Source organism: Trachurus japonicus, chromosome 12, assembly GCF_045865225.1.
Source record: "Trachurus japonicus isolate A0001 chromosome 12, Traja_1.0".
NCBI classification, from domain to species: Eukaryota; Metazoa; Chordata; class Actinopteri; order Carangiformes; family Carangidae; genus Trachurus; species Trachurus japonicus.
The window spans coordinates 28,324,313-28,351,580 of NC_140918.1; the positions used below are offsets into that span (position 1 = coordinate 28,324,313).

Consider the following 27,268-nt stretch of genomic DNA (forward strand, 5'->3'; position numbering starts at 1 on the left):
AAAATAAATAAACACATGAAATACAATAAACACATGAAATACAACAATACAGTATCATACAACAGCTGCGGTTTCACTGTAGCTCAAAGTTCACCTGAAGATGCTCTGGTTCAGGATATCCACTGCAGACGGCACAAATGACTTTTTGTACCCTGCTTTTTTTCAGCTGCCTGCTAACTTTTTGGTCCAGTGTATTTGCATATTCTGTATACAGTATGTTTATCATGCTGTCTTTGTGTTTTACATATTCTCTAACTCTATTTTACTGTAATTGTCATTTGAACAGCTGTTTTCAAATGTACCTTAGAAATAAAGTTGACTTGACAGGACTTATACCCTCCATGTTCGAACTGAGGAAACAGGAGAACCTGCAGGAAACATGGATTTAGTTTTCACTTCTTCAGAGTGAGTTAGTATGACTTCACATACTGGACTTATTTGCATTACTCAGCCTGTCTTAGCTACCAGATCAGGACACAAATGGTCTCTCCATAAAAAAATAAAAGTCCTACATACAGGATAAATGTAAAACTGTCCTCAGGACAATGTGGCTCTGATACACGTGTGATGTCAACAACATGTTTGATTGCATCATTTTCAATGAAATATTGATATTCAATATGCATTTTATTAAAGAACAAGACACATTTAAGTTCACTCAACTTCAATATTTGTCAAAAATTTGACAGTGAACAGTCAAGTGCTGGTAGTGCGGCGTAAAAGTACAATCAATAGAAAAACCCCCACAAAATGTGGCAACATACCACACACTACTGTGATCTATGATTTATCATAGATCATCCTTACACAGTCTAGACACTGTGTAAGGAGGATCAATGATAAATCATAGATCACAGTCTAAGTGTGCGGTATGTTGCCACATTTTGTTTTGTTTTTTTTCTATTAAATATTTGTCAGTTCCTGTGTTCAGCAGCCCAGAACCTCCAATAATTTTGACAACTTTAAGTATAAGCAGAAACAAACAGCAAGGTCAACAAAAACTTTATCTGCGTAGATATTACTGCAAACAACATGATCCAAGTGAATACAACAGATTTGTCTCATTTATTCATTCATGTTACATAATTACACTCAGGATTGGTCAGTACAGCCAAATACACATGCACCAAGTGCAAACAGTCACTAATGGTTTCTGTATCCTGGGGGTACAGACATTTGACAGGCTGTGGGGGGGAGGGGCATTAAGTATCTGAACTTACAGTAATATCATGAGAAAGTCTTAAGGGGGGATGTGTAAAGTACCCAGGTCATGTGACTTTATTACGGTGGCCCTGAAGTGCAAAACACAACAGCAAATCAGACAACAACGGCAAAAGAGAAAACACAACACAAAAAGAGAAAACACAACGCAAAAAGAGAAAACACAACACAAAAAGAGAAAACACAACGCAAAAAGAGAAAACACAACACAAAAAGAGAAAACACAATGGCAAAAGAGAAAACACAACACAAAAAGAGAAAACACAACACAAAAAGAGAAAACACAACGGCAAAAGAGAAAACACAACACAAAAAGAGAAAACACTACACAAAAAGAGAAAACACAACGGCAAAAGAGAAAACACAACACAAAGAGAAAACACAACACAAAAAGAGAAAACACTACACAAAAAGAGAAAACACTACACAAAAAGAGAAAACACAACGGCAAAAGAGAAAACACAACACAAAGAGAAAACACTACACAAAAAGAGAAAACACTACACAAAAAGAGAAAACACAACGGCAAAAGAGAAAACACAACACAAAAAGAGAAAACACAACGGCAAATCAGAAAACACAACAACAGAAAACACAACGGCAAATCAGAAAACACAAAAGCAAAACATTTTGGGCAACACATAGCGGCCTCTGTGCTAGTCCCGCTTGCGATACTTTTTTTCCTACTATGGCCACGCCAAGACCCGCCTTACTCTGCCTCTGATTGGCTGCCTCTGCAAGGCTAAGCCTATCCCTGCATCTTACCCTAACCTTAACCACTCCCTTCACACGCCTAAACCAACCGTCTTTGCCTAAACCAGCCCGAGGGTACCTACCTTTTCCGGTTAATGTCGTTGTGTTTTCTCTTTCTGTGTTGTGTTTTCTCTTTTGCTTTTGTGTTTTCTGATTTGCCGTTGTTTAGTAATTTGTCGTTGTGTTTTCTGATTTGCCGTTGTGTTTTCTCTTTTTGTGTTGTGTTTTCTCTTTTGCCGTTGTGTTTTCTCTTTTGCCGTTGTTGTCTGATTTGCCGTTGTGTTTTGCACTTCAGGGCCACCACACTTTATGGCAGCATTCAAAACTAAATTGATACTTTTATGTCAAACTCCAAAACTGCCGCCTACGTGGACAGAGACCCTGGACATAAGTAAAGTGTTTTTGTTTTTCTTGTTAATTACATTTTGGGGGGATTTGTTTTTGAAATTATTGGTATTTAAGGATAATTTTATGTATTCTTGTTGAAAAATAATGAATTACATTAACACAATTTTGATAAACAGGCATTGAATGTCTGTATCCTGGGGATACGTTGTCCAGACAGGGGTATGTAAAATTAAATATTTGATAAATTGGTAAATGGCAAATTTATAGCTACCCTAAACGGGCAATGTATCTTGGGAGATACAAACTCTAAAATGAAAAATAAAGGTCATATTTTGAAAAAAAATCATGAAATTGTGTTATTCTACCCTAGAAACATTAGAAAATAGCATTTTTTTATTTTTCCAAATTTTTTATATATGCTTGCCCATTTAAGGGTTAACACTGTTTTACTGTTATACACTCCCAACTTCAAATGGTCACTTTACATGATTTGTAAGGCAGAAAATTAAGCACTTAAAAAAAAGTGCTCAACTAGGTGTAGCCTCATTTAGTTTAGTAATATTGCAGTTCAGGTTCAAAAGACAATTGCAGTAACACAGAGACAAATGCATTTTTTTCCATTTTTTTCTCTGAGTTACAGAAATCACTGCTGAGTAAATATGATGTAACAGTTTTCCCCCCTATTATGAATCACCCATAATACATTTCTTTAGAAACTGTAGGGAACAGCAGTTGTTTTCCTGTGACTATCACCAGATGGTCAAATAATTTCTATTTAGCAAAGGACACAGTAGAAATTGACCCACAGATAAAGGGCTTGTCCATAGAAATTCCACCACTTAAAGGAACTCTGTGGGGACTCCATATAGCCTAGTTTTGTAAATCTTACAGGCTACTTAATCTTAAATGCAGTGAAGGATCTTAGTTAGACGGTGCAGCAGTCACAGTATGAAGTAATCAGGGTGTGCTTTGGGGGTAACGCGCAGTAAGCCAATCAGAGATCTCCCATCCCCTCTGTAGACCGGGTTCGGACGTCCTCGTGCGGTCATATCTAGTCATGACCGACCGGTCCGGTGTGGGTCTGTCTCTGATCATAGTGCAGCTTGGTCTCATTTTCTAACAGTAAAATACTGCGACACTGACTTCAGACCAGCAGGTGTCGCTTTCTACCTTTCTGCCGTTGCCTCAAGGCGACGACGAGTCTGATCAGATAAGGTCCAAAACTTCATGACCACCGTCTGCGTCTTCTCTTCTTTGTGTTGCTTTGAGTTTAATTTGTCGCGTGTTATGCATAATATATTAGGCTATATTTAACAATAATAGGCTACTATTACCGTAGGCTATATGATAATTTCAAGGATTAAATTTGGGAAATTGACTTTGTTGGTCCAGAATCTTATAAGTGATCATTCAAAAAAGTTTGTTTTAATTGAAATCCAAGTTGTATTATTATTAATATGGTTGTTGTTGTGATTATTAGTATTATACACGTTAAATGAAAAATTGAATAATATAAAAGTGCATAAAATAATGATTGTGATCATAGGCTATACTATAAGAGCCATTACAGTGAAATCATAATAATAACATGTTAATAATATGTTAGGTCTATATTCATATGGTGAATAATAGCGGCAATAGGTTTTTTTTTTATTCGAAACTTTAGCTGTGTCCCAATTCATTCAATTTTGTTTCACATTATAAAAAATAGCGGTTTAGAGGGGGTGGGTCCTTACGTCATTACGTCAGTGAAAGAGGCGTCCCATATTTGGTCGCCGCTTCCTGTGACAGCTCGGCGCCTCATGATGGTGTGCATGTTACGCCTGCTGCAGTCCGGTTCCGTGTTTGCCGCGCGGCTCCGACAGCGGGACCGGCTGTGTAAGTTGGCGGGCATTTCAGTCCGACTCTACAGCACCAAGACGGCGCCTCAGATACCGGGCATGGAGTACCAGGTAAGCGGTGTCACAGCCTCCTCAGCCCGGCTGCTAACGAGCTAGCGACTCAGCGAGCCACTAGCAGCGTGATAGAAGTTTATTAGAGACATGAGTTGACGCGGCGCCGCGGTGTTTCGGGATGGAAACACGGTGATAGCAGCTGACATTAACTTTAGCTGCTGATGTCAGCCGAGCCGGGGGACGGTAACCTGTCACCGTAGCTGCTGCCTGGACGCTGTGTGCCAGCGCTATGAAAAGTTACACAGCGTGGACACAGCTCCCAGCACATGTGAGCTGTACTATCTCTTATTGCCACACTGGCTGGACTGAGTGGACGTCAGTTCAGTTTAGTGAGCTAACACGTGCTCTAAACCTCTGCTTTGGTGCCATATTTGAGAGTTTGACTCGCTCTTGTAAACTTGGACATGTAGCTTTTTTCCTGAATACAACTGAAACCAGTACAACAGACAGTAGAGGTGTTTTGTGTTCAGGGACATGTCAAGACAGCCGGTCAGAAGACACTAATTAAACCTAACTTTAATGAACCTGAAGATGAAACTGTCAACACTACTCTGGGCGAACAGGCTCATCTCTGTGGTATGTTCCCTAATGGTTCGTGCAATTATAGTTTTGCAGTCTTTAACCAATGTTCCCCAAATGTTCATTTATGAAACATAATAGTTCAGGTAAGCCTTGTCAGGTGCTGCCACCTCCTTCTACTGTAGGCTATGTGTTTCACTGTGCAAAGTGAAAACTATATCAAATTAAATAATGCACAGTGCATTAAGTTTATCATTGCATTTTTATTATTATTTGTGCATAGAGACATTACAAAGCCAGACTCTTAAACCTGGACATTGAACAGCCTGTGCTGCATCCACAATGGCTGCAGCTTGAAATGTCAACAACAACCTATTCTTAAAGTCAGTGTAATAATTGACTGCAGTTGACTAATGTATATAAACTCACTTCAGTGGTTACATAACCTTTGAAATGAGCAACAAGTCATACAGTAGTACTCTGGTACTTAAACAGTAAACTTTAATGACCTCCAGATCAACCCCCTCCCCCCCATGATAAGACTGTGATACTATTTATATATCACTTTATACATTTATAGTTCATTATGCCCAAGTGAGTGGAACAAGCTGCCAATACAAATCAATACAGAAGTATGTCTGGTCAATGGAAACCCAACTGTTTGGCTGTAAACATGGTGGAATTACATTGCAAGGTAAATATTCAAAGTTTGTATTTGCATGTCTTTTTTACAATATCAACTTTATAGTTATATCTTCACAAATGGTTTGCTTTTCATAGTTTATAAAGAGCTAGCTATGTAGCATGTGTTACAGTTAGTTAATGAAAGTGAAGCTAACGCTATAATAATGATCTTGCCAAGTTCATCCAAATATTTGAATTGAAAATGTTGAGTTAACAGTTAGTGTCTGGTATCTTTAAGAGTAAGGATGATGCCGTGTCTGTGTTCACTGATCATATTGAATTTCTTTGGTTTTGTTTTGTTTTTAATAATACAAAGTTAGCAATTAGATAAGAATGTGTGCTGATTAGTACAGCATAAACATAAACTACAGCAGCAGATCTTACAGTAAGCTAATAGAGCTGTTTTTATGTTTTTCTATTGACTTGCCAGTCTTTGCCAACAGTTTCAGCCACGGTTGTTTTTACAGGCCTTCAAAGGATGTAGCAGTTCAATTGGGATACAGACTTATGCAACTATAGCTACCTGAACGCCTTTAATGTTGGCGTTTGTTGGTGCTCTACACAAAATCAGCAACAAGTTAGTTAGTCCTGCAGTTTCGTCACAAGATAACATCACTGGAAGAATGTAGGGCTGAGGTCACTGACCTCAAGGGAACCAGAGGTCAGACAAACTGTATGCTGAAACTCCCAGGCTTAAGTCATGAAATGTTCATGGAGTTTGTTTATCTGCCACAGGATAACATTGACTTAAGATGCTGAACTGTTGCGTTTGCTGGTAAGTAACTGCTGTTATGATTAATTAATTAACGCGAACATTAGCTATGTAGCAAGTTATCAAAATTACAGACAGCTCCTTTAGCTTTTGGCAAAATTTGAATATCGGTTAACTCTCAGTTTACAGAGGTGAGAAAAATCTTCAGGACAAAGAGCTGGATAGATGTCACTAGCCAAACATGTTGGACATCTTGTTATTTTGTATTTTTGGCAGCGGTCATGAGTCTGACAACGTTTCTGTGAATGTGGGAGCAGCTGCATAGATATGTGAGTGATACATTATGTTGTTAGCTAGAAGTTAAGAGCCACTCTAAGATCATTTGGCTTTTTCTTTTTTTTTGGAAAACATCCAATCCATGTGAGTTATGTTAAGAGACGTAATGTCCTGCGTTGAGAGACTCATACTGGATGCAGGACGTCTTGGACATCGCTGCGAGTGGTTGAATACAGAAGTTTCCTGTCTTTTGAGCCTTTGAAATATTTCCATGTTGTTTACCTGCATAGTTCACCAACTTCTCTCCCACGCTGGGAGCCAAACCGCATCTTTCACGCAGGTGTGAATGCAGATATCAGATAGAAGTCACTTCTATTAGAACATGTAAACAGACAGTCAAGAAAAATTGGATAAAGGCAACAAGTCGGAGTTTAGCATCAAGACCCGAAGTGTAAAGACAGCCATAGTGGCTGTAGACATAGCTGTGTCTTGGCTGTTATTATAAATTAGTGTATCATTATCTATGAATATCATGCACACACTGAACAGACAGGGCTGTGCTGGCTTTATGGCGTGGTGTATTCTGAACTCTTGTGGTGTTTATGTAACACATCAGTTGTACTTGATAGAAGCGCCATGGAATCAGATTCAGTGTGATTAACAGTGTGTGGCTGATGTTGACAGGAGGAGCGAAGACCTTAAGCACAGCACCTACATATCTACAGCTTTACAAGTAGCCCTCCGAGTCACCTGGTGTTCTGCACCAACCTGTTATTAAATGTGATCTAACAGTCTCAAATGTATTTAATAGCTCCAACAGCCTGAAAGCAGCTCTTCCAGTAACTGCTGAACAAAACAGCTCAGTTTGGTGCAGAATTTGGCTTCAGACCAGAAATATTCTCAGATTTGCATTTTTCTTTTCAGCTCAGTCACAACACCACTGCTGCATTCAGGTCTGGGCTTTGACAGGAAGGTGGATGTGTTTTAATGTCTAGGGTCATTGTCTATTCTGACATTATCCTGGAAATCAAGTGAAATCATGCAAATCTACAACTCTTGATTTTTATTTTTACAAATCTAACCCAAACTTAATCTGATTAACACTGATTAACTCCTGACTCCAATTATTCTGTTGCCCTTAGCCAAGGGGTTCAGGTCCATTTCCAGCCTACACTGTGAATGATTTGTATTATAGGTTAGAACAATAATGATTTGTGTGTCAGTTGATATATATTGTCCGTTCGTATTTGTAACTTGGATGTTGATCTAACTATATTTTAAGACGATTTTATACATGATCGAATGTAAATCCAACATTTACACTAACCCAGCCAATCAGAACAGCTGTAGCTGTATAGTGAGGTAATGCAGAAATAGTTCAGAGACAATGTGCACTTCGATACAGCTGAATGATCTTGTTGTCTTTGTTCATTTTCAGTTCAGATGCAGACTGGTACGGGCTGACTGACCGTCACAGCTCACTCTCTGGAGCTGGATGGACACTGGATTCAGTGCTGAGGTCTTCTCTTTCTAAATGTTGTTGTATACCTTCTATGCTTTGATCTTGACTGGCCTTTCATCATGTCTTTTCATTAGCAGCAGCTCCCCCCGTATGACCTCAGTGACTCATGCAGAGGCTCCAGAGGGTGATGCCCCTACCTGGACCTTTGTTATTATCAAATATTTTTGTAATTACACTGAGTGAAGTTGATACTTATAGTGATAATAATTTAATCAAGCAATTCAGAAGAATATGAAGACATTACATCAATATCTCAGTATTAAGAAATGATAATAAAATAGTGGGAGAGGACAAAGAATGATAGCGACCTTCTATAGACAGATGTGTGTCTGTCCACATCATGTCAGCTGAGTTCACCACAGCTGGATCCAGTCGAGGTGGAGAAACATCTCAAAGATTAACCGGAGAGATGGAGGAAACCTGAGCTAAATTTTAAGTGTCTGAATACTTAATTATTTTAGTTAATTGCTATATCTTTGTTTTGAATTTTAATACATTTGTAAAACCTAGTTGCTAACATGTGATATATGTATTTCTGTTGTAAATCATAGCATACTGAACACAATCCTGTAACACAATTCAGTTTACCGTACATGTGGCGTCATACAAATTGAATATATTTTGTTGTAACATTTGTTGTTTAAAGTGTATTTATCACAGAGTATTTTCAGTAGCATGTTTATCCACGTGATGCTCCCATCAGTGATTGAAGGTACTTCTGTATACAGACGACAAATCAAGCCCAACTATGACACCATAATAAAAGAACATGTCATCCAGTATTAATGTGTGTTGTGTTTTGTTTTTAATAGTTTTTTGGATACCAAGAGGCTGGTTCAAATTTAAAAAAAAAATGTAAACACCTGGTCAATACTACGGCATAAATCTAAGTAACATGAGTGGATCTAAAACATAATGATTCTAATTTGTCTATTAAGTTTTTTTAAAAAGTCGATCCGACACAGCCAGTATTATTCAGTGCCTCAGGAACTCTGTGAGAGAATCTTTAGAAATGTGGTACAAATGTTCACTTGGAGTCAAAGCTGAACTGATAAGAATTTGGTGGTTAAAGGTCACTGTTTCATACAATTATCTAATTTGCAGTCTATCATTTATATCCAAAAGTTCAAAAGTCAACTTCATTGTGCTCATAGCAAGTATTTAAACACTTACTCAACACCACAAGTCTCTAGTACATGCTTTACAACCAGTTGGAACAGGCCTGGATTTAATGTGCAGCCTGAATGGTTGGTAGAGACACATGTGAGGTTGTTATTGTAGTTCATTGAGAATGTGTGAACTCTCTGTTGAGAAGCATAAACAGATTATTTTAAGCACAAAACATTTTCAGATCCAGGTTAAAGTTTTCCTTTTTACCTTCTGAGATTTGATAATAGCTGACCAGCCATCTTATCAACTGATGGATAAGACATGGACTTCAACACAAGTGATCGATCGACAGCCAATAATGACACTTTGGCTCCTAAACTTGTTTCCCTCATTTGATATGTAACATAAAATGAAACAAATCCAAACTTCTGTGGTGGTTTCCAGCTGTGCCGTGGTTCTGAACATGTGACTCTGTGCCTCTGCTGCAGGATGCTGTTTGCACTCTGAACACGCTCCAGACCAATGCCAGCGCTCTGGAGCAGGTCCGACGGGAGCGGAGCCACCCTCAGCAGCAGCTCCAGGCCATGAGAGGCTTCCTGGAGCGAGCCGGTCTCACAGTGAGTCACACGTTACACACAGTCAGCAGGCCTGTCACGCAACAGTGACCGCTGCAAGAATCACAAAGTGTCATTATCTGATGTGATAGACGTCTTATCTGACATGTGTATGTGTGTGTGTGTGTTGTGTTTCAAAGGTGGAGGAATTAAACCATCTCAATATTATTCATGTGACGGGGACAAAGGGCAAGGTGAGCTGCTTAGACGTTCAAGCTGCTTGTGTGTGTTGCTCTTTATATTCTGGGGCTCAGTCAGTAATATTTAACTCATGCAGATGCATGCATATTAAAGGGATAGTTCAACATTTTGGTAAATTGGCCCATTGCCATAATCCCTATAGTTTTATGAGTAGGTTTGTTACCTTAAATTGTCGGTGCAAGCTGTTTTTAGAACAGCACAGCAGAGCCGTGAGCTGCTCAGAGCTACGCTACGGAGGCTAATGGGATTTCTTGGTTTCCCTGATCAAACTCATCAAATACACAATCCAACAACTCCAAAACGCTCTGGTGGTCAAGTTGTGACCTGCACATTCATCACGCTATGAGATAATAACAGAACGTTTCAAGACGGAGTTGTTTTTGAGGCAAATGCAGAGACTGCTTGCCGAAAAACTGCCCCTGTGCGTCAGCGGTTTTGCATGAATTTACCTCGAAAACAACTCTGTCTCGTAACTTTCCGTTATTATCTCATAGCGTGGTGAAAGGTCACAACTTGTCCACAAGAGCGTTTTGGAGTAGTTGGATTGTGTATCTGATGAGTTTAATGAGGGAAACCAAGAAATTCCATGAGCCTCCGTAGCGTAGCTCTGAGCAGCTCACGGCTCTGCTCCGCCGTTCTATTAAAGGTTAGAAATCTACTCCTAAAACTATAGGGATTATGGCAATGGGCCAATTTGCCAAAATGTTGAACTATCCCTTTAAAAACTGAAGAGTTTGGTTTATAGGTGCTGTCAGGTCCCAGCTCTGTGCTGTATTTTGTGTTGTGTTGACATTTTAATGATTGATGGCTCCTCCATTTTCATATTAAGTTGTCAGCTCCTATTATGTAAGCTCTGGCAGAGGCCTGTGCAAACATGTTGTCTTTTATTCACTGAAGGAGAATGTCACTGTTTGAACTGTTGAACGTGTCTGCTTGTCTTTCAGGGGTCAACATGTGCGTTTGCTGAGCAGATTTTGAGAAGTTATGGGTTCCGCACAGGATTTTACAGGTAAAAGGTAGAGTGAGTGAAACAGGAAGTGATGCATGTCTTGGTAACTGTTAAAGTTAATGACATAGAACATGTTTTTGTATTTTCTTCGTGTTCTTGTTCCTTCTTCTTCATCTACATCTTCTCCTTCATCTTCTCATTCTCCTTCTCCTTCTTCTGACCAATTTTGATGAGGTATTATCAAGATTAAATGTACATAAACGCTCATAACTCCTAATTAGCTGATGTTACTGAAGCCAAACTTCCGATGCCAGGTCCCAGCTATGTTCTTCAGTCTTGTAATACTCCATTTTGACATATGTCATCTTTGTTACCTTGATTCAAGTCTATCCCTCGGACCTGAGAGTAAATGTATGAATGAAGCAGTAGCAGTTAAATGGGGAAGATGACGAGGTTGGGCTTTTTATATGTTTTTTATTTGTGCACTTCAGTGTGGTAATTACCTTCCTTGGTTGCAGTTCCCCACATTTGGTACAAGTCAGGGAGAGGATCAGAATCAACGGGCAGCCCATTGGGAAGGAGCTCTTCACTAAATACTTCTGGCAGGTTTATGGACGGCTGGATGAAACGAAGGTAGGTCACCGATTATCAATATGAATTACTTTATTAATCACCAAGAGGAAATTCATTTTTCTGGCAGCTCATCTACTATTTGCAGAAGAGTTAAAAAGCCTGATGGCTGTAGGTACAAAGATCTTCTATATCTCGGTCCTGCATAAAAGAGAGTTTGAGTTGATCATGTAGAAATGTTGTGCCTTTATCAGTTTAAATCTAAGCACTGACACTAATTCTGGCTACTCATTCACCTCAAAGGATTGGATGTGGCAGTGGAGTGAACTTTAATCAATAAAACTAACTGCAGTGATTTCTCAGGTATTTTACCTCATTGTGAATGTACTTGTTACTTTATCTCAGCATGAGCAGAGCTTCAGTCTTAGCTGTATATTATCAGTGTCACAGGTTGTAATTGAGTCCATTGCAAAATGAGACCCTCGATGTCAGGATGAGCGTGACCCTCATGTGACAGACCCGATTGGTTGCATTACTGTTATTCATTGTGTTAGTGTGACTGCTCTTTGAATAGTTTGGGCAGACCAATGGTCAGCCTTTACATAAATACCATAACCACTGAAATAAATGGTTTAGTTAGCACATGAGTTTACCTAATGTTGAGTTTTTTCAAGGGAGAGTGATTGCTTAGGTTGTGATTTTAGCCCAGTGAATAAAGTTTTAAAAATGTACAAAATTTTTCCTGGGTAAAAATTCAGAAAATATACATTAAAAAAAAAAAACTGTGTGTTGTGTAAAACATTTTTGAATTCATGTTTGTATCCACTGGGAAGATAAAAACATAATTCACAGTTTTTTACCCCTAAGTGGTCTCATCGACTGCTGAGAAATACAATCCAAAATGTAACACAAGTTCACAAATGTGCTGCTTCATGCTACTTATATATGCTACTCAGTGCTTATAGAAACTGAAATAGTCATTAGGTTTCCAACTTTGAACAGGTATAGCCTTGTTGTCATTGAAGAAAAGAGTAGAATAGAATAGAAAAATACTTAGAAACACACATATGACAAGTGGTAAAACACACACATACACAGAGCAATAAATAACCTGAGATAATAAAATAATTTGTTTTGGTTTGTTAACCGAGTGAGCTGGTAGCATTCATGCACAGTAGTGTTGGCCTCACACTTTAGCAATGGCAACCGTTTTGTAATCACAGAGATTATTGTTATTGAATATTGAGTATTATTCCATTGGTAAAGTTTTTTAAGTGGATGTATAGTGTAGTACACCCACGTTCCAGAAATTAAAAATTAGCCTCACTGTAACCTATTAACCTAGTCTCTTAGTCTATATCTTAACCCGTGCAAAATCAGTTAACATCTATATCCCCACAAGACCCTCATTCAAATGCTTTTCTCAGAGTGGAGGCATCTCTTTCAGTGGCTGGTTACTCAAACATGAAGTGATGTGCACTACTTGTGGAGTTTATCTTCTGTCACTCGGCATTCATTTTCAGTCACATCCTGTGTCAGAATAGCTCCAAGTTTCATTGATACACTAATGAATGGTCAGTGAGACTTAAAGGAAACTCAGAAACTAAGAATTGTAAATAGTTTTATTGTCCTTCATCATTACAAATTCATGATCCCTGCCTGGTGAATCACAAACATAATTGTAGAGGTCAATTTTGTAACAGTGGACAGTGTGGAGAGCAGTGTGGTCTGGTTCATGTGTGACAATAATACATTTACTTTTTGCATACCCTAGTGTATAGAGTAGAAATACCAATTCAATTCCAGTAATCCCTGCAAAAGGGTTAGAGTCTGCAACACGTTTTAAATTGGATTTACAATAGAAATATTGTAGCTTCAAAGCTGCTAGGATTTAGAAACTCTCTAGTTGTGGTGCCCCCTGCAGGCATATTTAGAAAAGACACTGGTGTTGAGATAAATGAACAAGAAATTAGATTTAAAAATGCTGAATCTGTTAATGTATTGGTTTTATACTGTTATGCTGTACTATGTGAAAACCTCTGACCTCCTCAGGAGGCCCATGGAGGGACGATGCCAGCGTACTTCCGTTTCCTCACCATCTTGGCCTTCCACGTGTTTCTTCAGGAGAAGGTACGCCAGCAGCTTGTCTCTGAAGATGGACATTACAATATGATTCATACATACATACATAGGATTTAAGACTAATGAGACTGAGAGCAGTATGACTCAGTGTGTCCATACATATATCATTATACACTACTGAAGGTTTAAATTCACCTGTCAGTGTTGAAATGACAGTGAATTTGCACTGTCATCTGGGCTGAAGACTGTTTTTATTTGAAGTCAAAAAATCTCATTATCAATAATTAGAATGGTTCATTCATGTTCTGGGTCAGTGTGTTGTATCAGTCATTATTAGTGCAAAAAGTTGTATCAGTCTAATTACTAACCTTCTCTGGATTTCATCATTCTCCATTGTCTAGGTGGACTTAGCTGTTATTGAAGTTGGGATTGGTGGAGCATATGACTGCACCAATATCATAAGGTAGGTTACTCTATGTCTGTATTAATATCTTGGACTGTGGACTGTTATACATATCAGATTATTCCTCACATGGTGTTCTAGTGAGTATTTTCTGGCAGCAGGATGGTGATTATGAGTTTAGGTCACAATAAACTAAAGCTTGTGTTCATAGTAATGAAGGAACAACAGGCAGTGCAGTAGTGTGGCTCATTCATGCGTTTCTAATGTGTAGTCATGCCTCTTGTGTTGCTCATGTTGAGTGGAAGCAGAATAGTTAGTGTCCTGTAGTTGGACACACACTCAGCGATGGAAACACTGTCGTCCTTAAAGTACTGGTACCAAAATAAAGGGGTGTAACTGTAGATATGTTTTTGTCTCTCTATTGTCATTTTTGGGCTTTAATTTCTTGAAAATTAAAATTTTAACTAGCAACAGGCGTTTAAAGTTGGAAGGCAGATCTGTGTTGGTTTGTTGGAAGCATTCAAATTACTGGAGAATTACTTATAGTCTTCTACTACCATCAGTTGAACTCCAAACACTGCCAAAACTGAAGTTATGTTTTTTGGTTACAGGGACACTGTGTTTAAACCTTCATTACTATTAGAGATGGAGCCATCACTGAGCATTGATTGACATTTTTATCACCAGTTGCACCCTAAAGTTTATGGTTTTATTACAACATTAATCAATGCAGTAAAACCAATGTTTTGTCCCAACAGTCGGCCGTGGGTTTGTGGTATTTCCTCTCTGGGTATCGACCACACACAGATCCTCGGAGACACCATTGAGAAGATCGCCTGGCAAAAAGGAGGCATCTTCAAGGTGTGTTGGCTGTTAACACAAGAGAGTTGTTGTGATTGGAAGTAATATAAAAAAAAGAAAGAAAAACTGAAACAAAAGTAAGTGGACCTTGGGTTGAAAGTTTATTTTTCAGATTACTGTTTCCAAAGTCAAAGCTAAACTTTCATGGTCTGTTGTCAATAGACATTTCTTAATACCACTTAACCGGGGTTGGGTCATAATGGCAGCAGGCTGAGAGGGCATTCCATAGGTTAAAGGGATAGTTCAACATTATTATTATCTCATAGCGTGGTGAATGTGCAGGTCACAACTTGTCCACCAGAGCGTTTTGGAGTTGTTGGATTGTGTATTTGATGAGTTTGATGAGGAAAATCAAGAAATCTCATTAGCCTCCGTAGCATAGCTCTGAGCAGCTCATGGCTCTGCTCCGCCGTTCTAAAAATATCTTGCACTGACAATTAAAGGTAACAAACCTACTCCTAAAACTATAGGGATTATGGCAATGGCCCAATTTGCCAAAAATGTTGAACTATCCCTGGACATTTCCCTCTGAGACTTGATGTACAAGAAGTTATCATTGTTCCATATCCAGCATGTCCATACAGTCCACTGTGTGTGAGCCTGATGTGAAATCCTGGTGACTTGTTCATGACCTGCACACTGTAAACAAGGCTGGTTTTACCTGGGCAGTGGCTGGCTCCAATCCGGCTCCAGTTTAGTCTGGTTTGCCGGTCAGTGTGAACCGGTTCACTGTGAACCATTTGGCTAATACCGGTTCCAGTTGACCTGCCGTTGCAGTATGGTTTACATTGACTTTATAGGGACAAAATACAGGTGGACCTGCCGTCCATGAGGATTTTCTGTATCTACTGTTTATTCAGCTGTGATCTTTTCTCACTGGCTGTTGATCATGTGCATGTGTTTTCTTCAGCCAGGGGTTCCTGCCTTCACAACCAAACAACCAGAACATGGGATGGCTGTGCTCAAGGAGAGAGCCAAAGAGATAGGAGTGAGTGACCCTCAGACTAACAGTGTGCTGCTCAGTCCTATGTCATGTAATACAATCTGACGTGCTGCTGTCGTCCTAGTGTCCCCTGCGGGTGTGTCCAGACCTGGGGGACTACCAGGCAGACTGTGGACCTTTGCGTCTGGGCCTGGCAGGGCTGCACCAGCACTCCAACGCCTCCCTGGCTCTCCAGCTGACTCACGCCTGGCTACAGAGAAGATGTCTACCAGGTCGGACAGGATGTCATTTCATTCATTTATTTATTTCACACAAATCAGAAAGAGACATACAATACATGTATACAAACATAATAGTGAGCCAATAAGCTTCAAAAGCTTGTGAGTAGGGGCTCTGACACAGCATTTATGAAAGAAGTCTCCTACTATAAACTATAAAAACAATAGCTAAATAGTCCAAAACATACAGATATATATATATATTTAGTAAGCAAGATTAACACTAATAAATAAATGGCAGATAAAAAATTAACAGGAAAAATCATTTTTAGAAACAGTAGCTCAGTAGAGAAACCAGTTCTGAAGAGCCAGGGTCCAGGTTTAAATATTTGAACTATGGCAATGAGAAGAAGAAAATAACAGAACAAAAATGTATAAAAATATGATCTTGATATGACAGAAGCAGTTTCTTCACAGAGTTGAGCAGGAATGTCTGTTTAGTTTGACCGTTAATTGTATATAAGACATATAGCACATGTCATGTACCGGTATTTGACTCTACTGAAGCTAAGTTAAAAACTGGCTAAAGCACATGTTAACATGTCGGTCTGAGTATAAGTCACTGCAGTAATCTAAACAGAAAGGTAACACATGGAACACAGCAGCAGACTGAACTGAATGCTGTCTTTAATGATGTAAATAAATACACAGAGCACTCCGACAGGAACTTCTTGTGAAATTTGCTATTATTACAAAACATTAGCATGAACTGTTGTTTACTACTAGTCTAAGAAAACACATGTCAGCATCAACCTGATTCTTTTTCTCACCAACATCTGGAAACAAACACCTACAGTAAGTCAACTCAGCAACAGCTAGCTCTGGACTGTCACATGACTTTCTGACATCGTCTCTGTCCTGAACACACAGCTGCTCAGAGGACGTACTGTATATGACCTCTTGTGTTACAAAGACAATGATGGTTAAAGGCCCAAAACGAAAAGTCAGTTATGATAAAACCATAAAAACATTGTGAATAAGGTGTTTAGATCACATATTCCTCCCTGTCTGAGTTGTGACCACAACCTCTCCTCTCTGTCAACAGATAAAAGTTTTCCCTCCAACACTGTTGAGAAGACTGGTTCGCTTCAGGCTGTGTCCTTCAAACCCAGTCCCATCATGGTGAAAGGTGAGTCACAGCTGATCACAGTCCTTTACAGTACATGTGCCTCCATATACATCCATGTGTGTGTGGGTGTAGAGTGGTAAGAAAATGTCAAGCTGTGTGTGTGTGTGTGTGCTCTCAGGCCTGGCAGACACTGAGTGGCCGGGGAGGAATCAGACTCTGAAGCACGGAGCGGTCACCTACTTCCTGGACGGAGCCCACACCATGCGCAGCATGCAGGCCTGTGTCCAGTGGTTCAGAGAGACGGCAGCGCAGCATGAGAGGAATGCAAGGTGAGTGTTTGTGTTGCTGCTCCACAGAGCTGTTTAGCTGTTAAAGTAGCACTATGGCAAATACAGCAGTAATAGCAATAAAAAAAACTGAAATATGCAATAAATAGGTCCAGAGGAGCCATAACTATCTGTACACTAAATATAGCGGTGTCATGCTTGTGGAGCAAATACAGAATTCCTTTTTGTTATGAGACAAGCCGGCCCGGCGCTTAGCTCCACCTCCTGAACGTCACGCTATGTAAAGAGGATGAGGATGTTTATATCTGATACGCTGCACCACTGGCTCCATCTAGTGGCCAAACAAAGTGTTGGAATTTGCAATAGTGCTACCTTAACTGCTGCTCTTTGCTTTTATTATCCAAACACTGAAAACAAGTGAGTACAACGTGTTTGTGTTGCAGCGGCTCCGTGGCCAGAGTGTTACTGTTCAACGCCACAGGAGAGAGGGATTCAGCAGCCATGCTCAAACTGCTGGTGGTGAGTACAGTACACCCACAGAGGATCAGAGATATGGATACTGTAGTTTACATGTTGTACTTCCGGTATTTCACCTTATTTCCTATTAAATTGTTTTTATCATGTTTATTACTGCTGGAAATTCACACATTAAATGATACTCTTTTATTCAATTTATTACATCAAATTAGCAGTAAAATCTGGGGACATAGCTGTAGGGCTGGTCATCTGCAGGAAATCATATCAGTTTTTTTTAGATTGAATCATTATTATTATGATTGTCTGCTCATCGCCCATAGTGCTTCTTTATCACATGACAAACAGTCTCACTGCTTTGGACAGCACACTATGTTTTTATTTGGAAGTTGAGTTTCAGCAGAGTTCTCATCCTGTGGACCAGACTGTAACTGTCTGGACTCACTGCAGCTGCTGATGGTGGTGACAGCAATGACCAAAGTTAAAATCAAATATCTAAATATAGAAAATTTTGAAAAGTTAGATTGTGATCCCAAAATCATCTTCAGTGTTCAATGATAAATGTGTGTAAATCTTGTTAATTCTTTGTTTCCTGTTTCTTTTTAGCCGTGTCAGTTTGATTTTGCCGTGTTCTGCCCAAACATCACTGAAGCCATCGCCTCTTGTAACGCAGGTGAGACTGTTGTTTTCAGGTGACACACACACGCACTACGGCTGTCAGAACCAACTTCCTTATTCGAACAGAATTCAAATTATTTTAAAAATGAGAACCTTTGAAGGTGGAAACTGACATTGGAACATGTGCCTTCCGCAACGACCCAAATTAACATCGTGCATCGCAGCATTCAGGATAGTAAACATGTTGATTAAACAAACAATTTTGTTTATGTGCGCAACAACTTTTTTTTTTTTTATTGATCAATCTGCGGACCACTTGATAACGGATCAACTGTGATCCGTTGCACCACTACTTAAAATATTTCGATTTCCCTTCTTGAAGTTTTATATTGAGTTGGTAAAACAAGCAAATGTTACATAACAGATTTGGTTGGAATGCCCTTTAGTGGACGTGGGATGTAATAATAAGCTGGTATAGGTGTAGTAGGCTACATAATGAGGTAAAAAAAAAATTAATTTGAATATAATTCCAATATTTAACATAAGAAGCATTAGAAATTTGAATCTGATTTGGGGGGAAGATTGACAGCCCTAAGACTCAGTCACTCACTCAGTCATTCAGTCTAATGTTTGTCCTTCCCTTTCAGACCAGCAGAACTTTAACGTCTCGGTGGAGAACATGTTGACCCGTTGCCTGGACAACGAGACGAGTTGGCACCTCCACCACGGCGGGGAGGACGACGACGCCGGCTCCCAGCTGCTGATCCAGGACAGCCTGTCCCTGGTCCCCGACAAGAGCTCAGACACGCTGGTGTTCCCCTGCATCCTCAGCGCCCTGCAGTGGATCACACAGGGCCGGGACTCGGCGCTGGCAGACTCCACCAAGAGGGTCTTCACAGTCAAACCCAGCGTCACAGCCAAAGCCGCCCCGCTCCGCGACGTAGCCGAGATCCACGTCCTCATCACGGGCAGCCTCCACCTGGTGGGAGGGGCTCTCAAACACCTCGACCCAGCTTCCTCCAAGTAACCCGGAGAAACAATGAGACATACTAGGTGGATTCAGCTTGAAGAAGAAATTGGTGCTCTGCTTATATGAATTTATCCCTTGAAAGAAAGAGAATTGTCTGTATAGGTGAAGTTTGTGACTTGAGGTGTTGACCTGAGCAGATTAGCTGCACCCAGGTGATGCTAACAGCCAGCTGGTTTGGACCAGGGCAGCTGCAGACCTTCACACAGAGCCTTACCGTCTTCAGTCTCACCTGAAGCCAAACGTGTTTACATGAATTACCGAGGTACAGCGATGTACACCACCACACACGAGCTGACTCATCTGGAACTGTGTGTGTGATATAATGGTTATTATATTATATCACATTTATACAGACACTGCAGATTAACAGACACCAAAAAGTGCTACAGTTTTTACATTATGTGTGAGACACATGTACTATTACCTTTCACCTTTTTTATTTAAAGGAAATCCTTTTGCACGGTTTCCACTTTTATTTTGTCAGTATTCACAAACACACACACACACACACACACAGAGGACTTAGCTGTTTGTTTTAGACATGTAAATATTCTAACATTAGTGATGACATCAGGTGGATTCATGTCACTGACAAATCAAACGTAGTGTAATGTTATACACAGGATAATATTTAAGTGGCCCTTAATTTAAGTTTGCATCATCAGGGGGTAATACCTTCAGTGTATGTATATGTATGTATGTATAATGATGAAAGATGTCATTGTAAGTGGTGAATATGAGTCAATTAAAAAAAAAAATCTAGATAGTAGTTATATGTTTGTGAATATTCCATGTATTGTGTTGTGGATGAATCCTGGTGCTCACCACAGACTGTAACATCATCTCGTATACAACCTGTTTTATAATGAGCTCACTTTACAGGAAGGAAACCAGTGCCATTTCACCACACTACTACCGTCTGTCACCTTCACACACTGACTTTTACTTCAAAGAGAATAACAAAATATTTATTTGCCCCAAGTCTTCATCTCTTTTCCATCACAGCTGATCATCTGAGAAATCACAGTTGATAACAGATCCAGTATTAAATCCAGATTGACTTTCAATTCAGATCTGGAGATAGAGGGATTTACTGATCAGATCCAGATCAGATTGCTGCTGCTGCTACAGTAAGGACTAACACCAACACTGGTATGATTACTCTTGGCATAACAACACTGATGAAAATAACACAAAGCAACCAGTGCAAATATTAAAGTATCAATTTAAAAGAAAAAAAAAACTTGAGATTATCGTGCCCAGGCTGAAAGATACGTCAGGTGGAAGAGAAAGAGAAATATTTGTATCTTGCCTTCTGGCCCATAAACTAATAGTGTACGACAAAATCAACCTATTTTGCAGGCTGCCTAGATTTAAGTCCATGTAGTTTTATACTGTTCCCTCGGTTGTTATACTGTTACGTCACTAGTTTTTACACATTTCCATAACGCCTCTCCCACCTGAACGTCTCCGCCCACGGCTCGCGAGTTGTTTCTGTGTGGGAGCAGCCATGTTGGATTTGCCGCCTGCAGGAGATCTTCATTCAGCATCATGCCTAGATGCCACCGCTGCTCCGTTGTTGGCTGTAACGACCAACGCGGACCTTTGCATAGACCCCCAGCCTCGGAGGACCTCAGGGCCAAGTGGATTAGTTTTATTTTTGACGGGAATGTCCCTGCTGCTGTTGGCAAAAACCTGTTTGTGTGCGCCAGTCACTTCTCACCAGACTGCTTCTCCAACCTGGGCCAGTTCAACAATGGACTGGCTACCAAACTCTTCCTGAGCACCGGCTCAGTACCAACTGTTCGTCGCCAAACTTCGGCCGGTGAACATGTGAGTAAGGTCGCAAACTGTGGATGGAGGAAAGGGGGAAATTGTGAAAGAAAAAAAAGTCAATGAATGAAGTCAGTGTTTGTTTTGCGTTCTGCTTCAGATAACAGCAGAGACACTCCACATGTTGTTCAATTTGACATAGCTGCCTTTGTGATGGACATCACCGACGTCACTTTGTCTGATGTTTGTAAGGCTAACTAACTCACTAACTCACGACTTGGCGGCCAGGGGCGTCACTCGGTCTTAAGAACAGGGGGGGCTTAAGCCTAGGTTATACTTTCGCCTGGCTCCGTTGGCAGTTGGCGCGCGCACCTCGGCAGAGCGCACAGGCGTTTATACTTGCCGCATTCACCGTTGCAATATTCGTAGCAAAGACAGGGGGCGGTAGATAAAAAAATACAATAGGAAGTAGCAGAAGCAACTAAAAACAGAGAAGAAGTAAGCAGGATTTCTCCTATAGCTCTACTATTTACCTTAATTAAAAAGCTCCGGTGTAATTGTGATAGTTAACTACATGATTTGAAAACCAACCGTCCTTGCAATATAACGTTATCGATCGCTCCATGTATTGATTTTTCGCCGGCTTGTTGTAAACAGATGCACATGGAGGAGAGGAGGGACCGGATTTGCATAGTTCCTCGAGTTCTGGGTCATTTGATGGTGTTTATAACTTAATTACGAGTTGTACAAATGCTAGAGCGTACCAGCTCAGCCAGTCTTCCCTCAAATTCATCCATTTTGAACCGAGCGACACTCGCGCGGCGCGCGCCAAGTTTCAAAATCCTGGAGGTGCGCGACAGCGCAACGCGCCAGCGCGCGACGCCGTCGCGAGGTGCGCGTTTACGTCATTTGTGGCGCGCGAGCCTCGCGCACTCGCGACTGCGTTGAGCATAAACCAGGCTTTAGCCCCCAGGAGATGCACAGGATGTGAGCCAACGTAGCACACGAGCGCACAACTTCACAGACAGTTAAAGTCCCTGGAAAGTGACACTAGATTCATCTTCTGAGTTAATCACATCCCAGACATTTGTCTTATAACCATCCTGCCCAGAACCCGCCGGCCGGCTGGAGCCCTTCTGTGTGGAGTTTGCATGTTCTCCCCGTGCATGCGTGGGTTCTCTCCGGGTACTCCGGCTTCCTCCCACAGTCCAAAGTCCAAAGACATGCAGGTTAGGTTAATTGGTGACTCTAAATTGCCCATAGGTGTGAATGAGAGTGTGAATGGTTGTCTGTCTATATATGTTAGCCCTGCGATAGACTGGCGACCTGTCCAGGATGTACCCCGCCTCTCGCCCAAAGTCAGCTGAGATAGGCTCCAGCTCACCCGTGACCCTAGTGCAGGATAAGCGGTATAGAAAATGAATGAACCATCCTGCCAATTTTGAATGCTAGAAAAATTCGTTTAGTGGGTGAAATTAGGTTTTATAATCATGACTAAAGGCGCACTCAAACTAGGGCCAGTTGATCCGTACCGTGCTGAAGCCCGAATGCCCCCCCTCCCCTGTCCCCCACGGTTGCCTCCGACACATACGTCATCACGTTGATATACCAACACGGCGGATGCGCTCTGACTGCAGAAAGAACGGCGCTTTGTCATGGTTATATTGAAGTTTAATCAAAGCGACGTTAGCGCAACATAATCGTAATCGTTAAGTGACTGTTGTTTACATGCGGTTGCAGACACGTGGTGGAGAACGAGCCCGCAGTGTATTACGTGTGCGCATTCCTGGCCAAGCGTACCGTGCCCAAGCACACCTCTCCCAACCGTGCCAGGCCAGGAAAGTGTACCGTGCTCAGGCACGGAACGCTTGCACTCACACCAGCAATAGAATCCGGACTTTAGGGGGCAAACGTGCTTGGGCACGGTACGATTGCCTAGTGTGAGTGCGCCCTAAGGCAGTTCTCTCAGCTCTGGAAGTCTGCTGCAGGCACCGAAGCCCCGCCCACTTGCTGAGCTTCGTCAAGTTTCAACTGTCAATCAAATGGCCTACCGGCCAACTATGCTAATGCTAATGCTAACTGTAACATCGTACCCGAGCAGCTACAGGTTTGAGCTATACGCTTGAGCCTGAGCCTGAGTCCAGCTCTTATCTGAATGTCTTGGATACACACCGAGCAGTGAGGGAAACACGAACCTCCGCTTGCCCTGATAGCGTTAGCTCGGCGGCTAACACTAGCCACGTTCGTCCCGAGCCACAGTCCCGGTGAGCATCTGCAACATCAGACCCACGGCTGACCGCTACAGCAACGGGAGCTTTGAAGGCTACACCACAACAACAACGAGGGCCGCCGCCGTCAGCACGAGACGAACAGGCCTAGCGTTAGCCGTTGAGCCGGGCTAGTTCTAGCCGCCGAGGCGTGCTATCAGGGCAAGCGGAGATTCGTGTGCTGAGGGCGGCGGCATTCACACGCAATTTCCGTTTCTAGTTCCAGGCAAAACTTTTGATAAAAGATTACTTAAAGGATAATTACCGTTTTTTACAATCTGGACCTTATTTCTAGCATAAAATACGATCATTTACTCACCCAGATAACTTTAGTGTCATTACAAGTCGCTCTGACGAAATTGGCTACAGCCGAGAACCGCGTATATCTATAATGCGAGAACGCGGGGCATGCAATGCAGCCTCTAAATAACACATTATCCGCCACAAAACTCGTTCATCTCACCAATATTTTGTTATGATATGCTAGTGCTATTCCCCTCTGAGTCTGTGGTGGCATGTTATCAACATCCGGGGTCTGTAGGTTGACTACTAACCTCTGACCTGGATGATGTCATCTCCGACCGCGGAGCGGCTTGTTGCTACCGCTGCGTGTTTCCAACTTGTCAGAACAAAATGAGCAGCTGGATAAAGTTCAGCTTCCACAGGCTTCCTCTCCACAACAGTCGGAGATGACATCATCCAGGTCAGAGGTTAGTAGGGCTGTCAGTTTTTAGAAAAATGAGGTTCGAACGATTATTGAATGACCCGTAATTCGTTCGGATATATTCGAATATTACCCCCCCACCCCCCACCCACCCGCAGCACACACAGTCGCGGTGTTTTATTTTGAAAATTGACCGGATACTCTCGTTGTTTCATGTTTGACTTCCTGCCCAGCTTGACGCGATTGCTCGCGGCTCTCACACAAAATAGACCAGACGCTGCACGGCGCGAGCCAGCCGCGGAGGTGCACGCCGCGACACCACACCAGCGGTTAATATGGGCACAGAAAGTAAACTGGCTCCGTTTCTCGGCTGTTCCGCGGCGCTATGCAGGCACCGGGCACTGCAGCCAAAGACGGTAAATAGAGTATCTTTGCTGCAGCCTGCATATCGAGCAGGTCATTACTGCTCGAATACGAACTTTTCCCCCCACATTTGAACGAATATTCGAATGTCGAATAAAAAGTGACAGCCCTAGAGGTTAGTAGGTCAACCTACAGACCCCGGATGTTGATAATATGCCACCACGGGCTCAGAGGGGAATAGCATTAGTTTATCATAACAAAATATTGGTGAAATGAACGAGTTGTTATTTAGAGACTGCATTGCGCTGCCCCGTGTTCTCGCAACACGGCTCTCGGCTGGATCTGATTTCGTCGGAACGATTTGTAATGACACCAAAGTTATCGGGGTGAGTAAATGATCGTATTTTATGCTAGAAATATAGCCTGACAAGCCAGACTATATCACTAAAATGTCTAGTCTGGCAACGACCGGTAGACCTCGGCTCAATCCAGGGGGCGGGATGAAGGCTGTCTTTCAAACTGCCTCTGCACGCAATAGGGTAGCGCTCGACTAATCAGAGCAAAGAGCAGGATGACGTTAGCCTGACAAGCCAATTAAAATGTATGTCGTCATTGCGTTAAGCCCGCCCAACGACTCTCTAAACAGATAGAGCGCTGTGATTGGTGAACAGAAACGGTGTTCGAGACTCAAAAAGTCAAAAAGTTCCTATGGCTCGTTTCTAGACCCACCTACGGAGCAAATATATTTGCTGCCACTAGGGTGCAGCTAGATTTCTAAGCTACTAGAAACAAGGTCCAGATTGTAAAAAACGGTAATTATCCTTTAATAAATGAAAACCTCCCAGGATGTTAAAGAGTTTGTATTGGTCCTCGTTGTCTGTTTAAGGGTTTTTCAGATGAATCTCATTCAGAATGTCACTTTCTCATTCTAATAACCTTTGTAAAATATGGACTTTGGATATAACTTCTTATCACAGGAGAAACCGACAAAGAAAATAATTGTTTTCAAGCCAACAATTTGACATAACACCGGCAGTATGCTATAGCATGAAGATAGTAATCTATTGATTCACCTAAGATGTAGACCTTGATATGTGGTTATTAATCACTGACATTTGTAAGTAAACGTATTTTTGCTTCTTGTCTTTAGGTGAGCACATGTGTACAACCACAGGCTGCAGTCCTCAGTCCGGACTCATGTGTACAACCACAGGCTGCAGTCCTCAGTCCGGACTCATGTGTACAACCACAAGCTGCAGTCCTCAATCCGGCCTCATGTGTACAACCACAGGCTGCAGTCCTCAGTCCGGACTCATGTGTACAACCACAAGCTGCAGTCCTCAATCCGGACTCACAACCACAAGCTGCAGTCCTCAATCCAGCCTCATGTGTACAACCACAAACTGCAGTCCTCAATCCAGCCTCATGTGTACAACCACAAGCTGCAGTCCTCAATCCGGCCTCATGTGTACAACCACAACCTGCAGTCCTCAATCCGGCCTCATGTGTACAACCACAACCTGCAGTCCTCAATCCGGCCTCATGTGTACAACCTGCAGTCCTCAATCTGGCCTCATGTGTACAACCACAGGCTGCAGTCCTTAATGTGGCCGCATTTGTACAACTACAGGCTGCAGTCCTTGTGGCCCCATGTATACAACCACAGGCTGCAGTCCTTAATGTGGCCCCATGTATACAACCAAAGGCTGCATTTGTTGATGTGGCCCCACAACCAAAGGCTGCATTCGTTGATGTGGGCTGTCAGGTAGACCTACCTAAGCGTAAGATGACAGTTGCAACACAGCTTTCTAAGAGGACTCTAACACGCTACAGGAGTACAGGTTTGTGGATCTGCATGTGTATTTTATGTAGATTTTAGGAAATTAAATTGCATCTCTTTTTGGAGTTTGTGTTAGGGAGGGGGTCTGACTAATGAGACATGGACTTTCTTTTCTGTTTATCAACAGGAACACAGAAAAACATGCGCTGCACAGATATTGGTGTTGGCACTTCAACTGATTCCAATACTGCACAACTGTTCCTCATACCAACACTGATAAAGAGGCCACGCAAGAGACCGAGTTCAGAGGCAGAGGATGAAGATCCTGACAGACATTCAGAATCTATGTAATTCCACAACGATCCAGCACACTGTGAGAGTCTGGAGGGAACCATCAGATGTTAGATGAGTTATTTTTTTGTAACCGAAAACTTGTTTTGTAAAATAAAAACAAAATTTTTTAACTCTGATTACTTTTCTGTCTCCACCTACTGCAGTATTTAAGTCAATTTTTTTCTATCAATCAAGATGCTGACATGACGTCTTGGCACATTCTTGTCTGTAGGACATCAGTGCCTACATAACAGTAGGTTCTCTAGAAAATGGAATGGAATTTCAGTTTTGTCACATCCAGGGCCACAGCATCAGGGCCGTCGCTGGGAATTCTGGGGCCCCTGAAAGAATACTTAAAGGGATAGTAGCATTTTTTTAAAAAGTGGGGTTGTATTATCTACAAATAGCCCCTAAATACTTTAATTGCAGTAGAAGACTCTCTGCACTCCTCCCGTTAGCAACGCCAGCCCATAGCCCTGCCCAGAGATTTACAACATACAGTATTGTGAACAGACCCAAAGAAACGGCCTATTTTCGCGGCCTAAAAGAGGTTTTACCTGGGGGAAAAAAATACACAGTTCCATTGTTCGCTATAATATAATTTTTTCC

At 41.6% G+C, this 27,268-nt stretch overlaps 1 protein-coding gene and 2 long non-coding RNA genes across 3 annotated transcripts; all 3 read left to right on the forward strand.

Annotated features, from left to right (window-relative positions):
* Positions 1-4,107: 4,107 nt before the first annotated feature.
* Positions 4,108-20,253, forward strand: fpgs (folylpolyglutamate synthase). The gene is made up of 15 exons (XM_085794143.1): positions 4,108-4,274; positions 9,589-9,717; positions 9,855-9,908; positions 10,860-10,924; positions 11,383-11,497; positions 13,487-13,564; positions 13,918-13,979; positions 14,678-14,780; positions 15,691-15,768; positions 15,848-15,995; positions 17,047-17,130; positions 17,249-17,399; positions 17,801-17,876; positions 18,438-18,504; positions 19,097-20,253. The coding sequence occupies exons 1-15, from the start codon at positions 4,125-4,127 to the stop codon at positions 19,474-19,476; spliced, it is 1,740 nt and encodes a 579-aa protein (XP_085650269.1). The 5' UTR covers positions 4,108-4,124; the 3' UTR covers positions 19,477-20,253.
* LOC146977719 (uncharacterized) lies at positions 4,733-6,242 on the forward strand. The gene is made up of 3 exons (XR_015037294.1): positions 4,733-4,853; positions 5,377-5,490; positions 6,216-6,242. It is a non-coding gene; the product is annotated as an uncharacterized LOC146977719 (long non-coding RNA).
* Positions 20,254-20,968: 715 nt separating the features above from the next.
* Positions 20,969-26,718, forward strand: LOC146977720 (uncharacterized). The gene is made up of 4 exons (XR_015037214.1): positions 20,969-21,312; positions 25,697-25,720; positions 26,213-26,387; positions 26,514-26,718. It is a non-coding gene; the product is annotated as an uncharacterized LOC146977720 (long non-coding RNA).
* Positions 26,719-27,268: the final 550 nt, after the last annotated feature.

Excerpts from the sequence above, each read along its gene's own strand:
- fpgs (XM_085794143.1), top strand. The coding sequence starts at position 4,125 with ATGATGGTGTGCATGTTACGCCTGCTGCAGTCCGGTTCCGTGTTTGCC. Across the intron at positions 9,718-9,854 it reads TGGAGCGAGCCGGTCTCACA|GTGGAGGAATTAAACCATCT; the intron begins GTGAGTCACACG and ends TGTGTTTCAAAG. Across the intron at positions 17,877-18,437 it reads CCATGCTCAAACTGCTGGTG|CCGTGTCAGTTTGATTTTGC; the intron begins GTGAGTACAGTA and ends GTTTCTTTTTAG.